The sequence below is a fragment of the Sabethes cyaneus genome, chromosome 3 (genome assembly GCF_943734655.1).
Source record: "Sabethes cyaneus chromosome 3, idSabCyanKW18_F2, whole genome shotgun sequence".
NCBI classification, from domain to species: domain Eukaryota; kingdom Metazoa; phylum Arthropoda; class Insecta; order Diptera; family Culicidae; genus Sabethes; species Sabethes cyaneus.
Window position 1 is genome coordinate 209,404,905 of NC_071355.1, and position 12,618 is coordinate 209,417,522.

A 12,618-nucleotide genomic window follows, 5' to 3' on the forward strand; every position below is an offset into this window, starting at 1 on the left:
GGAGCGCGCATCCAGCAGATGAATGAGAGCGCGTGAGAAAGTTAAGCTGTGCGCGCGCTCTTTCTCTTTCGGTTGTTCTTTCATCGCAGCTCGTAGCGCAGGCAGCCCACAGGAACCGCGCCGCCTGTGTGTTGGTGCATGCGTAGGAAGCTAAAGTTAATTCAAAAGTGCGATATACACATCGACGACCCGTCCGATGCCGAAGCTGGTGCCAAACAACGGGATCGCTAGTGGTAGTACGTACAACCGTGTGGGATGATGTTCGCTCGGTCGCTCGCTTGTAGTGGTGAACAGTTCAGTTCCATTGCGGCTCAAGCTCTGTACCGTTACACGGTGCCGAATAGGGATGGGTCTATAGTTTTTTAAGTATTCAAATTTTTATGAATTATTAATTACGATATTTTTGAAGAGCAAGATCGGCAGTTTAGTAAGTCAACTATTAAAAAATTAAAAGTGTAATGTGCATTGAATAAATTAGTCTTCCACGACGCGTTTTTTGCTATTGTTTATTTTTTAAATATTCACTTTTTAAAGTAATTATTCTTAGATTGAAATATTTTTTTTAGTATTTGAAAATAAAATAAAAAAAATCAATTTTTTACAAAGATATGGTTTTATCATTCAGATTTTGGTTAAGTGCCATGATTTGACGACTCCCTTTTATTACTTTCTTAGTTATCAGTATTAAGATTTTCATCATGAAAAAAATCCCTCCACTGAACGGTACAACCGAGTACAAGTGCGCACCAAAGCAACACCTCTAGCTCTGGTTTGCTTGCTTGAGTGAGAGAAATTTCTGCCCGGTGCGAGTAGTCAAGGTAGTTTAAGTTAAGTACAGTTACAGCGACACTGACTTGTTGCTCGACGTTCGATGGTATGTGTGCGTAAGCGGAAAAGCACTGTCTTCCCTCTGCTCTATTACAGTATAGGGTTTGGTTCGTGTGGCTTTGATGCTGGTGTCTATCGTATATCAATACGTCTCTACCTAACTTACCGCTGCTGGCGAGCTGAGCATGTGTCTATGCTAGCGATCTGTTGAGCTCTCTGCGCTCTCGTGGCCAGTTCCGTTTGGTTATTGTCATCTAAACCGTACGTCGGAGCAGTCGAGATTCTTTCGGGGCTCTTAAAAGACTATACGAAAAATAAGCACATAGCATTCACCGGAGACTGGGCGAAGCGCAAAAAAAGAAGAAAACAGTGCACAGTTGTAGCTTTTCCCCTTGTACTTAAGTAACGCATAGCTAGGCTTAAAATTTTTTTGCTCTCGTTTTCGGAAGGTGGACGTTGATCGTTTTCGCGTTCTGCGTTGATTGAAAGTGAATATTCCAGAATATTGTTTCGCGAAAAGTTAGCAGTTTAGTGATCGGTTCACGTTCGTAGAAACTGAATGAGTGCTCGTTTGAAGGAATTTCCGAAACAGATTGAGCTCTCTGCGCAGCAGGCATAAAGTAGAAAGATACTCCTACAGAACCGTCGACGACGAAGACACGCCGATTGCACTCGAGGGGGGGCCTGTTGAGCCGCAAAAAGCGAAGAAGTGCGTGAAAGAGGAAACGCAGAGTCACGAGTGTGTTTTATGTGGCCGAGCGAGCACAGTGAGCCGAGAATTCGAGCACGGGTGTGACCGAGTGTGTTGGTGAGGCGCTTCCAATCGCGAGTGTAGTGGCGAATTTTTGAAAATCGTTGTTTTCCGATTTTTTATCATTGTTTTTTTCATTTGGAAGTAAAGGGTTGTTTAAAACGAGTGAAGAAAGGAAGAAACCGAATTACTGAGCGAATGCGCTAGAGATAGGAAAAGGCACGTCGAGTTGAATCACGAAAATTCCTCTACGTACACTAGTACAAAGAAAGTGGGTAAATAGTGTGGCTGTACTGCGGCCGCAATCGAGTATTAACTAGGAACGTGCAGGAATTGCTGGAGGGATGGAGATGCGCTACTAGTTTACAAAAATAAACGAGTGTGGAACAAAAGGTTGTAGCCCGAATAACAAGTCGTCGAATAGAGCCTAAAATTTACTATCTTCTCTCTGTTTCTTCAATATAGTGCAAACGTGAACGATTCAAACAGTACCCAAAGAAAGAGAGAAAGAGAAATACAGTAAGGCCAAGTGTTCTGCAGCATAACAGGACCTCGAAGATCATTCAAAATGAGCACGTATTGCAATAGTGTCAGCTCGGACAATAATTCCCAGACCACGCAGAGCATTGCGGACTATCTGGCGCAGTTACTTAAAGATCGGAAACAGTTGGCCGCCTTTCCGAATGTGTTCAACCATGTTGAACGCTTGCTGGATGAAGAAATTTCTAAAGTGAGGGCTTCGTTGTTCCAAATCAATGGAGTGACCAAAGAACCCCTGCAACTTCCAGAGGCCGAAGGGGAAGCGATCACGTTGAACGAGAAGGTTTACGTGCCCGTAAAAGAACACCCTGATTTCAACTTTGTTGGACGAATTCTTGGACCAAGAGGTATGACAGCGAAGCAGCTCGAACAGGAGACTGGGTGTAAGATTATGGTCCGGGGGAAAGGCTCGATGCGCGATAAGAAAAAAGAGGAAGCCAACCGAGGCAAACCGAACTGGGAACATCTTTCCGATGATTTACATGTGTTGATCACAGTTGAAGACACGGAAAACCGAGCTGGAATCAAAATCAAACGTGCTCTGGAAGAGGTCAAGAAACTGTTGGTTCCCCACGCCGAAGGAGAAGACGAACTCAAGAAACGCCAGCTTATGGAACTCGCAATAATCAACGGTACCTATCGGGATTCCAGCACGAAGGCCGTTCCCACCGAGCTGAACTTCGAAACAGCGTACGATGGCTGGAAACAACTGGCCGCTGAGCAGCGCCTCATGAACCCTGCAGCCTTTACCGGTTTAACGACGAACCATCTGGCTGCCGCTGCAGCGAGAAACGCTGCCAACCCGCTCGGTGCTCCGCTGATCCTGTCACCAAGAATCTCTGTGCCAACCACTGGCGCCAGTTTAATCACCGGTACGGCTCCTCCGACGATCGATCACACCACCGGTCTGATATACACCACCACGCCGTACACCGACTACGCCAGCTACGCCACCCTAGCCGCTGGGAACCCGCTGCTTACGGAATACGCCGATCACAGTGTAGGTGCAATGAAAACTCAAAGAAGGCAATTCGCGCCTAGAGATCATCCTTACTAAAACCGGGCAATGGGGCAATAATCAGCAATCAAACAAACACGCATAAAACACACATAATTTATATATATATTTCTATATATAACTCTATTTTTATAACTTTTTTGTTTTTAATCATTGTTAATTCTGAAATGATATAAAACTGCACTCACATCTAATAATTTAGAAGATCTTACATCTGATATAACACGATAGAAGTGTTTAGAACTCTATTAAAACCAACTTGTCAATAACGATCTAAAATCAAACAATTAAAAAACAAGTCGAAAGGAGGAAACCCATACCAATCTTGCTATTTTATTAATCATTGTTGATCATTCTATCCTACTCTTTACACACCCTCCTTCAGCAGCAACGATATAATCATCTAAATGAATGTCCGAATGACTAACACATATAAACACACTAGAAATTTACTAAAGCAGCCATAGCATAGTAGAAACAAACCACCACTAGCGACAAAACGAAATTTTACTTTATTACCTTAAAATAGCAGTATCCGATGGGAAGTATTCTTGTCAAAGCTTCACCTTTTGTCATCCCCAATTGCAAAACACGTACACACACCCGTACATATATAGTTGCACACCTCTTCCAGTAAATAGTAAAAAAAAAAACAAACAATCGTTTGTAAACATACAACATTAAATCGAAGTATGTCTTGCGAATGAACTGAAGCATATGATTCGTTGACTCTTCTCGTATTAACTTGGTGCCATGGTAGTCTCGAAATATTTACAAAGTAACCTACAAAAAAAGGAAAGTTGTTAGAAGGAAATCCCCGATTCTAAAGGAAGGAAGTTAAAGAAAATGAGAGCAAAGCTTTTGTTCACCTGAGTGTCTTCCTGCTGACAAATTGTTTGAGCGACAAACTTTTCCATAAGTATTCGTTATTTAATATACAATAGTGTCCCCCCCCCCTCGTCCATCGCCACTGTTTTGATACACAAATGTGCAACATGGTAGCGTGAGGACGGCATCAAACGGTTTATCGATAAGTTTTCGCGTGCAAGCACTGACGATTTTTTTATTAGATGGAAAACAAATCAAAACAAAAACAGACCCCCATTTGATTGAAGCAATCCGGAGATTTTTATCTTAATTATTTAACAATAACAAAAAACTCTTTGATAAAATGTAGAGTCCTCGATTCTCACACAATAACGTCCTTGCTAAAAACAAAAAAAAAGTGGGACAAGAATAACACGTAATCTCAGAAATTATTAATAACTAGATGTGTTTTAACTGTTAGAGGTAATTTATACATTGTATAGAACGCTAAGTGTATAGATAAGAGCAAAACATAATTTTATTTTTTAGTATGATGAAATGAAGTATATTTTATTATATTAACGTATTAACAAGAAATCAATTGCAAACAAAATTGCAAATAAAACAATAACGTAACTAGCAAAAAATGGAATAGTAACACAAAGCAGCAAGATGCAAGATAGAAAACAAACAAACCGAAAATCAAATAATAACTCACCTTTAAACAAAAACTAGAAAACAATCTCTTCTCATGTTGTTATTAATGAACGCTATCACAATCTCTTGATTAATACTTTTTTCTTCTTAACTTCAAACGCTCTACCATTCAGCCATCGGAATCGATGCAAAGTAAAACACAAATCGCTCAAAATCCGCAAGTCGCTAGTTGTCTCGTTCGTTCTGCATTAAATACTAAACAAACCGCCTCCAGAAGCCAGAATGTGTCGTCTCAGTAAGTTTGTCCGATTAACAATTCTAATGCTTCTTAGAAGAAAACAAGAAATAAACCCTGTAGATTCAAATGCATACCGTTGTCTTCTTTACTAAAAAAAAGTAAAATTTGAATGTCAGTAGCACTAATAGGTCGATAGGCCAGCGCGAAAGGCGATGCATTTGAAAGGAGCACCGAATATCAATTTGAAAAGATATGTACTGGAAAACTTAACCCATCATTAACATGTAATCACTCTATTAATATGAATTAATATTTTTGTTTTTCGATCAATATTAATGATTTTTTAACAAAACAGAAAGCGCAAATTGTTCTTGCTATAAGAATGGAATAATTCTAATTTTTTTGCTAACCAGAATAGGTCGTACAATAAATCATTAGTTGTCAGCTGAGAAACTCAATACGTTATTATTAATAACCGCTATCTTTTATCATTATTAACGTTTCTTAGTTTAATAATACAAATGCACTTCTAGTAATAATATTTGAATAAAGTTAATACTAAATAACAATTATAACTCTTTTTATTTATTCACCACTTCTACTCACCACTTACTTATTCTCCACCTCTTACTATCTTCTAATCGATGTAACAACTCACAGCTACTGTAATTAATCCCTTTGATCCCGTATGTTACCGAACTACATTTTTCCAGTATCGTTTCTAACCACCTACGTAACTGACCCTCACCAAACAAAACAAAAATAATGTGCTTCACTCGTTGGAAAGAATAATCCTTCCACAATTGCATCGGAATCTAATCAACCAACCCCCCGTTCGTGTCGGAAGTAACCCACCATCCTCTCTGAGCTGGATCACATCAAACTCATTAGCCTAATGTTGTCGCCTGTTGCCTGATTGGTAAAATTGGTTTGTATTCTTATTCATTTTGTGTTCGACTCAACGATGACGATGACGACGACGACGGACAGGGGACGGGGCATGCGCCAACATTTTATGCTGAATGCGAAAAAGGTATTTTGCTGTTTGCATTTGCCTGGAACCCTGGCTGATGCATCGGGTCGTCGTGTAAATGTAAATATTCTATAATAGCTAGGCCGCCTGAAGAGGCCACCCGTTTCTTGCCGGACTCGGCCGCTACCTGTGTGTGACTGGTTGTATTGTAAATACCTAACATGTTTGTGCTTGTATGTGCGTCCGTAACACTCTCAGTACCACTAGGAAATATGTCATCAAGCTTACCTCAAGTTCTGTTTTGCTGGTGCTGATTCGATGGCGATGAAGTACAGAAGTGCTGTGGTAATTACATCTGCAAACAAATTTTTAGCTGAAGCCAAAAACTTATTGCTTGTGACGGTGATCGCGGCTGCCGCGGTCTACCTGTTGATACTTTTGGGTAGAGCTCAGCCTGTCGCATGAATGACGAGTGTGTTATTAAATATCGTTTGATTTACTGTAAATAATGTGTGAGGGGGATCCGGGGCAAGATGAGTACCTTAAGCACAGTTTCACTTTTTGCTATGGAGATCCCGATTTTCTTCAGCCAGTCGTTGCTTAAAAGTTGTTCTGTCATATATCTTGTTTTCCTATAAAATTTTGATTTGAAATATTTGAAGCTATAGTTAAAAGAATGTGAAACCTACCGGAGGAATACGAGAATCCCCCGGACAAAATAGGCACCTATGTGATAAATGATTTATTTGCTTAAAATTACACTACTATTTTTTTAAAAACCTCTAAAATTACTAGATATACCTTCCAAAGGCATAGTATTTCTTAACAAAAAGGCAGGAAGTGATGGCATTTTCAAGCTGTTCGAAAGATTTCCTTTAAAGTCTCGAGCTTAAGTGATTAAATTTTGTTGAGCAATGCTTTTAAAACTTGCTGAGCCAGTCTTCTGCGAAAACCGCTGCATTTTTATCAAATGAATAAGAAATATTTGCTGGTTTTGCTAGCTGATTAAATGCCAAAACTTCAAGAGGGCTCCCGTACGAGCGTATTTCAATTTCAAACATATGATGGATTATCTTTTCTCTGATTTCTGGCTAAATATAGTCTTAAAAGGCCTCATTCCACTTAGCTAAATTACAATAGAATTAATTATTTTTTTCCTCGATAAGAGATAAACCACGTCGTCATCTCAATATTTTCCTATAATTTGTTCTAAACTGTAGCAAGTAAATAGGCAAATCAAGTATGAATTACGTTTGTTTCGCTCAACCGCATTGCTTTGAACCCCAGAAACTTGGAAAAATGGCGAGAAATAAAAGTAACACGTTACGTTTTCCTCCAAAATTAGACTTTGTTTTTCAAAATTTACCATGTAGAAGTAGTTAATAATTCCTACGGATGACTTCAATCAGATGCGATTTCATAGATAAAACCAAGTTTCAAGGGTTTTCTGTGAGATCTCTTTCCAGCACTAAGTATGAATACAACGCTTGAGCTGGTTTACGTAGTTAAGCTGCTTGTCGCTTTGGAAACATGCCGTGCAAAGATAGACCAGAGGTTTTCGATCGGATTCGGATCCGGAAAACAGGTTATCCACTCGAGAACTTTGATTTCTTTATCAGCAAACCACTGTTTTGCCAGTTTTGACTAGTCTGTGAATTGCAGTTTTATCTTGCTGGAAAACAAAATCTGAATCTGAACCCATCAATGCCTCGCCGTGTTCAATCAAGCTCATCTTCAGCGTTTCTACGTAGTCCTTCGACTTCATTTTCGTTTTAATCCATGCCAAAGGTAGCTTTCCTCGAAAGGAAAACCCTCCCAAGCACTTGACTATCCCCTCATTACTGCGCAAACGTCCCTGTAGCACCTACGGCCAGCCATCTGGTCCATCAAAGTTGAACTTTTTTCATGCTAAATTATAACATTCTTCCATTCATCGGTCAAAATTTGAAACGGTTCTGCTTAGGTCGTTCCCTCGACTTGGGGTTTCCAAGAGAAACCTCATTTTCTCATTGCTTGAGAGAACTTGTGGTACTCGACTTGTAGTGATCGAAAGTTCCTATTTTACACTAGTTTGTGTTGCGGTTCTTTTCTGGTTCATTGCATTCTACGAATTCTTCCTTTATTCTTTGGGGAGAGTTTATGCTTTTCTTTCCATGTTTCTTGATACTGTTAAGTTTATCACCATTTTTCAGCTAGCATTTAACAGCCGAGTGTACTCAATGAATTTTACTCTCGATTTCTCTGTTAAAGAGGCCTGCATCATGGTAGGATTTGATATTAATCTTTCTCCCGAACTCGAAGAAGTTTTGATCGACTTATACTAACTAAATAGCACGTGAAAAAATCGATCTTACTCTCAAGTAAACACCCTTTGACTCAAGTTCTATTGTTGTGAAAACCAAAACAAAAAGCTGTCAAATGAAAGCCAAGGTAAATTTTTCGAGGTGGTGCTACTTTTATTTCGCTCAGTATTCTCAGTTCTTCGCCGGTTCAACCATTTCGAGATTTCGTGCCAGAAATTAGCTTTTCACGCTATAATTTGCGTTTTTTTCCAACCTAACCTTCAATCACCGCTTCGATGGCAGCTTTCAGATTGGTACTAATTCATCGTTTGTACCCAAAATGACGCATATGCGAATGAATTTATTTATTTATTTACTATTTGATGGGGCTTGGGGATGGGGCGAATGAAAACAATTAAATTTGACGGCTTTATTTCATTTTTGCAAGCTTTGTTGCCATATTTTATGGTGTTCATCTTGCCCCTGAAAATGGTGCCATTTATATTTCATGGAATTTGTCTAACAAGCACATGACATTTTATGTTCAACACTAAAATATTACATTGATTCGTGACAATTCAATAAAATATGAGAGTTTTCTAAGTAAAAACTTTTTCACAGCTGTGAAATGGAGGGGTGTACAATGGTCCATTTTGCCCTATTATCCCCAAAAATCACGGTGAAAGCAAATTAAACAGTATAAAAACTTACTTGCCGCCCGTCAAATGAACTGCGCAGACCAGAACCGGAAAAAATACCTAATTCCATTAAACTCCTTGAAATCAAGGGGAAAGAAGAAAGCGTGGACCTCCCGTACCAAACGCTTCCCATATACATAGATAATGTTTTATTTACAGTCGTTGGGAGTATCTTTGCTAATAAAGGTTAAGTGATACTCCGGACCCTCAGGAATGAACTAATGGCATTTAGACCAGAAGCCAGGCTACAATTGGCCAAGGATATAGCGCCTTATTTTGCTCTCCGAAAATAGATTAGTTTGCTAAAAAATATTAGTTTAAATCATGTAACACTTGAAAATAAAGTCGTGTGGTTTAATGGTTGCCTAAAACTACATTTGTAAGGTTAGGAACTGAAAACCGCACGACCCCGCACCTCCTAGCTTGGCTACTCAATTATATAAATTGAAGTATTTCCAGGTATGGCCACGTAGAGGCGCTAGTAGGGGCTTGGGATGGCTAGAGCTATGTTGGGCGCTTTTCCTAGTTGCCTTCCCCATTTCATACCCTTACATAGGAATAGGTATCTTGTAAGATTCCAAATTATTGGGATTACTTCGGCTTCTAATTATTGGGATTACGAGCTCGTTTTTGCCCATTGTACGATGGCGAAAGCTACTATAGTCCTTCGATATCGACTGCCATGTGCGCGATATAATAGACTTCAGGGGTTTCACACCAGATTGTGAAATTTTACAGGCTTGTGTTTCAATCTACGCCCAAATCGGGTAATCCAGCAACCACAAATCCTTCGGCCAAAACTTCATATTTTCCATCAGCCTCCGTTGGGTCCGATTTGACGTGAGACATGGCATTGCATCCTATTGTAGGACAACGTATTGATCCTCAGAAAAGTTGGCCTTCACCCAAGGAAGCCCTTGGTCCTGTAGAATACCGATATCACTTAGGTATTTATTTTAATAACAGCATCAATAAAAACAGGCGGCATATTCAAACCGTTGAACGTTACCAGGCTGTTGGGCACAGTAAGGATGCTGAACAGCTTTTCGTCGCAGAAAACATTTCTTCGGACGAGTCATTCGTAGTTTCTTTATTCACCCTGTGATTTAGCGGCGTTTCTCTCTAACTCTGACAGACGCTTGCAAGTCTTTCTTAATGAATCTTCGGATGAAGTTTTCAGAAATGTTGGCTTCCTTGCCAAATTTCCTTATGGAACGTACCAGGTTGCGTTGCGAGCAATTTTTGCAAACGGCGGACCTATCCACTTCCCGGCTTCCGGTGCTTAGGACCATCTTGTAGAGACGTTTTCATGCAATAAACTTTGACCAAAAGACATCCTACCACGTTGGCAATCTCCTTCGGCGTCTTCTTGGTAAGCAGCAAACTCTTAATCACTTCTTTGGCGTACATTTTCACAAATTTGCAATAAAACAATTCCGAGGTTCTGTTCTACTGTGTTCTGCACTTGCAAGTAAACGTAAACAAATACACTATCAACAGGAATAAATCATTAGTTACAAAAATCAACCCAATATCGAGGAGCAAGACACTGTTGAAAATATATTACTTTTTCCTATGAAAATATTTTTTCAACCTTAATATATTTACCGTTCCCACCCTAATATAACCTAAAGCCATATAAAGCTATACCTTTATAGGGCTTTAATAGGGCCTAATATATTAGTATATATGATAATATTATGAAGTGTCTTACCCCTCGCCCAATATTGAAGTCTAAACATTTTCGCATTTTTTTCCTGCCGCATCCTGAGAACAATTCTAACGATTATATCCAGTAAAAATAGATTGATCTAAAACCAGTTTTAGCTCGTGTTGAAGTGTACTTTGAAAATCAGTTGCGGAGTTTGTTAGAACCCAAATCATATTTCCAACAAGTACAAAGCATTTTTGTGATACCGACACTATTTTGAGTCCATCCAAAACAAAACAATAACTCAGAAATCTCCCTATCAGTGTGATGAATGACCTAGGCGAATCATATTAGTACTAGTTTCCAAAATAAACAGATGATCCACATTTGACTGTAATAATTGTGATGTCATTTGGGAGTAGAAAAAATCTCTAAATTCATCTGTTCAAAGCATTTACTAAGCGTACGGCGTAAAACTCGCCCGGATTTTTGTTTACCTTATTCTTCCTACTCTCGTACGTAGAGAGGTAACTCATGAATGATTTCAAAGCCATTTGCCAAGTTTGAAAATTGGGTAAACAACAACATCATGCTCGCTCTAGCTTGAATGAGCAAAACGGAAATTTGTTTTTCGAGTATTTTCGACACTGATGTAATGCTTTCGAAATATCTAATAATATTTCGATAACCGCTGCACGTGTTGGTTTTTTCACGAAATTTTAAAAGTGGTATAAAAGTTAATCCACCGAAAGGAACGTTTAATCCCAAAATTAAAAATTGAATTGAATTATTCACTCAAAATTCATATTTTTATCGAACAAATTTATCAACTAATCGTCTCCAATGGAGTTATTTTTCTCGTGAAACCTTTTGATTAGCCTAGCAGCATCGCACCATCCGGCAAGCATACGCAACCGGTAGGTTTCGACTTGTTGAATTGTCATCAATATATCGTCGCCGATTTTTTTCATTTTTTGTCTTCCATTGGCTCTGTGTGACTTAACTAACTCACACTCGCGATCCGCGAGTGCTTTTAAAAGGCATTTCTGGCCTGTCTGAAAGGAACTGGTTTCCTCCATCTCGGCGGCGAAACACCCTCATTAACATATCGTCAACTGCGCTGGAAGTGTTACTTCCCTCCTCGCAACGACCACACCGAACACGAATGGGAGAGAGCATGGCTTTAACCGATATCTTAACAGAGGTGCTTTTTTTTTTCTTCTTGGAACCGAAGAGTTTTAGCTGGAAATGAGGGTCACCTCCAACATCCGTGCATGGGTGTTATTGGAATGGCGTTAAAAGGATTGAGATATGTACTTAGATCCGAGTTTGCCATCCGGTTAGACTTGTACATCAAACAATAATCTGTTGGAAGCGACTTTATCGAAAAATCGGAAACCAGTTTAAAGATCTTTTAAAATAGCATAAAATTTTAATTTTTTGAACAGCGAAAGCTGTAGCCATCTGTGATGTTGATAGGGCGGCATGCGTTTGACGAAGTAAAAAACATATTAAAAAATTCGCAATTTGTAACTAATAAAACTTAATTCATTTTATTGCTTTTTTAACTATTAAACTTATTTGTGTTTTTTGTCCAAATTAATCTCGCGTGTACCTAAGGTATGTACTTATTTGTCAAGTCCATGACATATCAATGTTAATTACTTACTTCCGCTGCGTGCTTTTGCACATTGTTGTTTTAATAAAAGTTTTTCGCACGCAACTCAGCTTTTTTTAGTAGAGCGTATTCAAGGCAATCCTTGAATGCTAAAGTTTAATTTGGTTAAGCTGCACATAGCAACGCTGAGGTTATCTGCTGTTCATCTAAGCCCGCATCATCACTCAAAGAGGTTGCCAATACAAAACCCCGCTCACCATTCAGCTTGTTCATTCGATTAGAATACCATATTGATAACACAGCCTCCGTTATCATGCCAGACCTTCTTCCATTCTGACTGTCGGCAAGATTTTATTGACTAGTTCTTTTAAATACTTTAAAATACAAGCTATTAGTTTGTAGAACTGTCTCACCAACACCATCGCATTGACATCGATTTGCGCGAACTTACGACGCCAGTTGTACTTTGGTTCATCATCATCATCATCACCATCCAGCATCACTGCGGCTGCTGCTGTGCGTGTGTATGAACGAAGTCGCGCTCTGCGCCGCGCTCC

At 39.3% G+C, this 12,618-nt stretch overlaps 1 protein-coding gene across 3 annotated transcripts in view; it reads left to right on the plus strand.

Moving 5' to 3' along the window:
• The first annotated feature begins 1,103 nt into the window (after positions 1–1,103).
• The window catches only part of LOC128744616 (protein held out wings), a 52,267-nt gene continuing 40,752 nt past the window's right edge, over positions 1,104–12,618 (plus strand). For all 3 annotated transcript variants that reach the window (XR_008412399.1, XR_008412400.1, XM_053841753.1), the window contains exons 1-2: positions 1,104–1,972; positions 2,045–3,119. Coding sequence is in view for 1 of the 3 variants with exons in the window: in XM_053841753.1 (XP_053697728.1) it covers positions 2,148–3,119 (972 nt within the window). In the remaining 2 variants the exon portion in view is untranslated. The remainder of the gene's footprint in view (positions 1,973–2,044; positions 3,120–12,618) is intronic.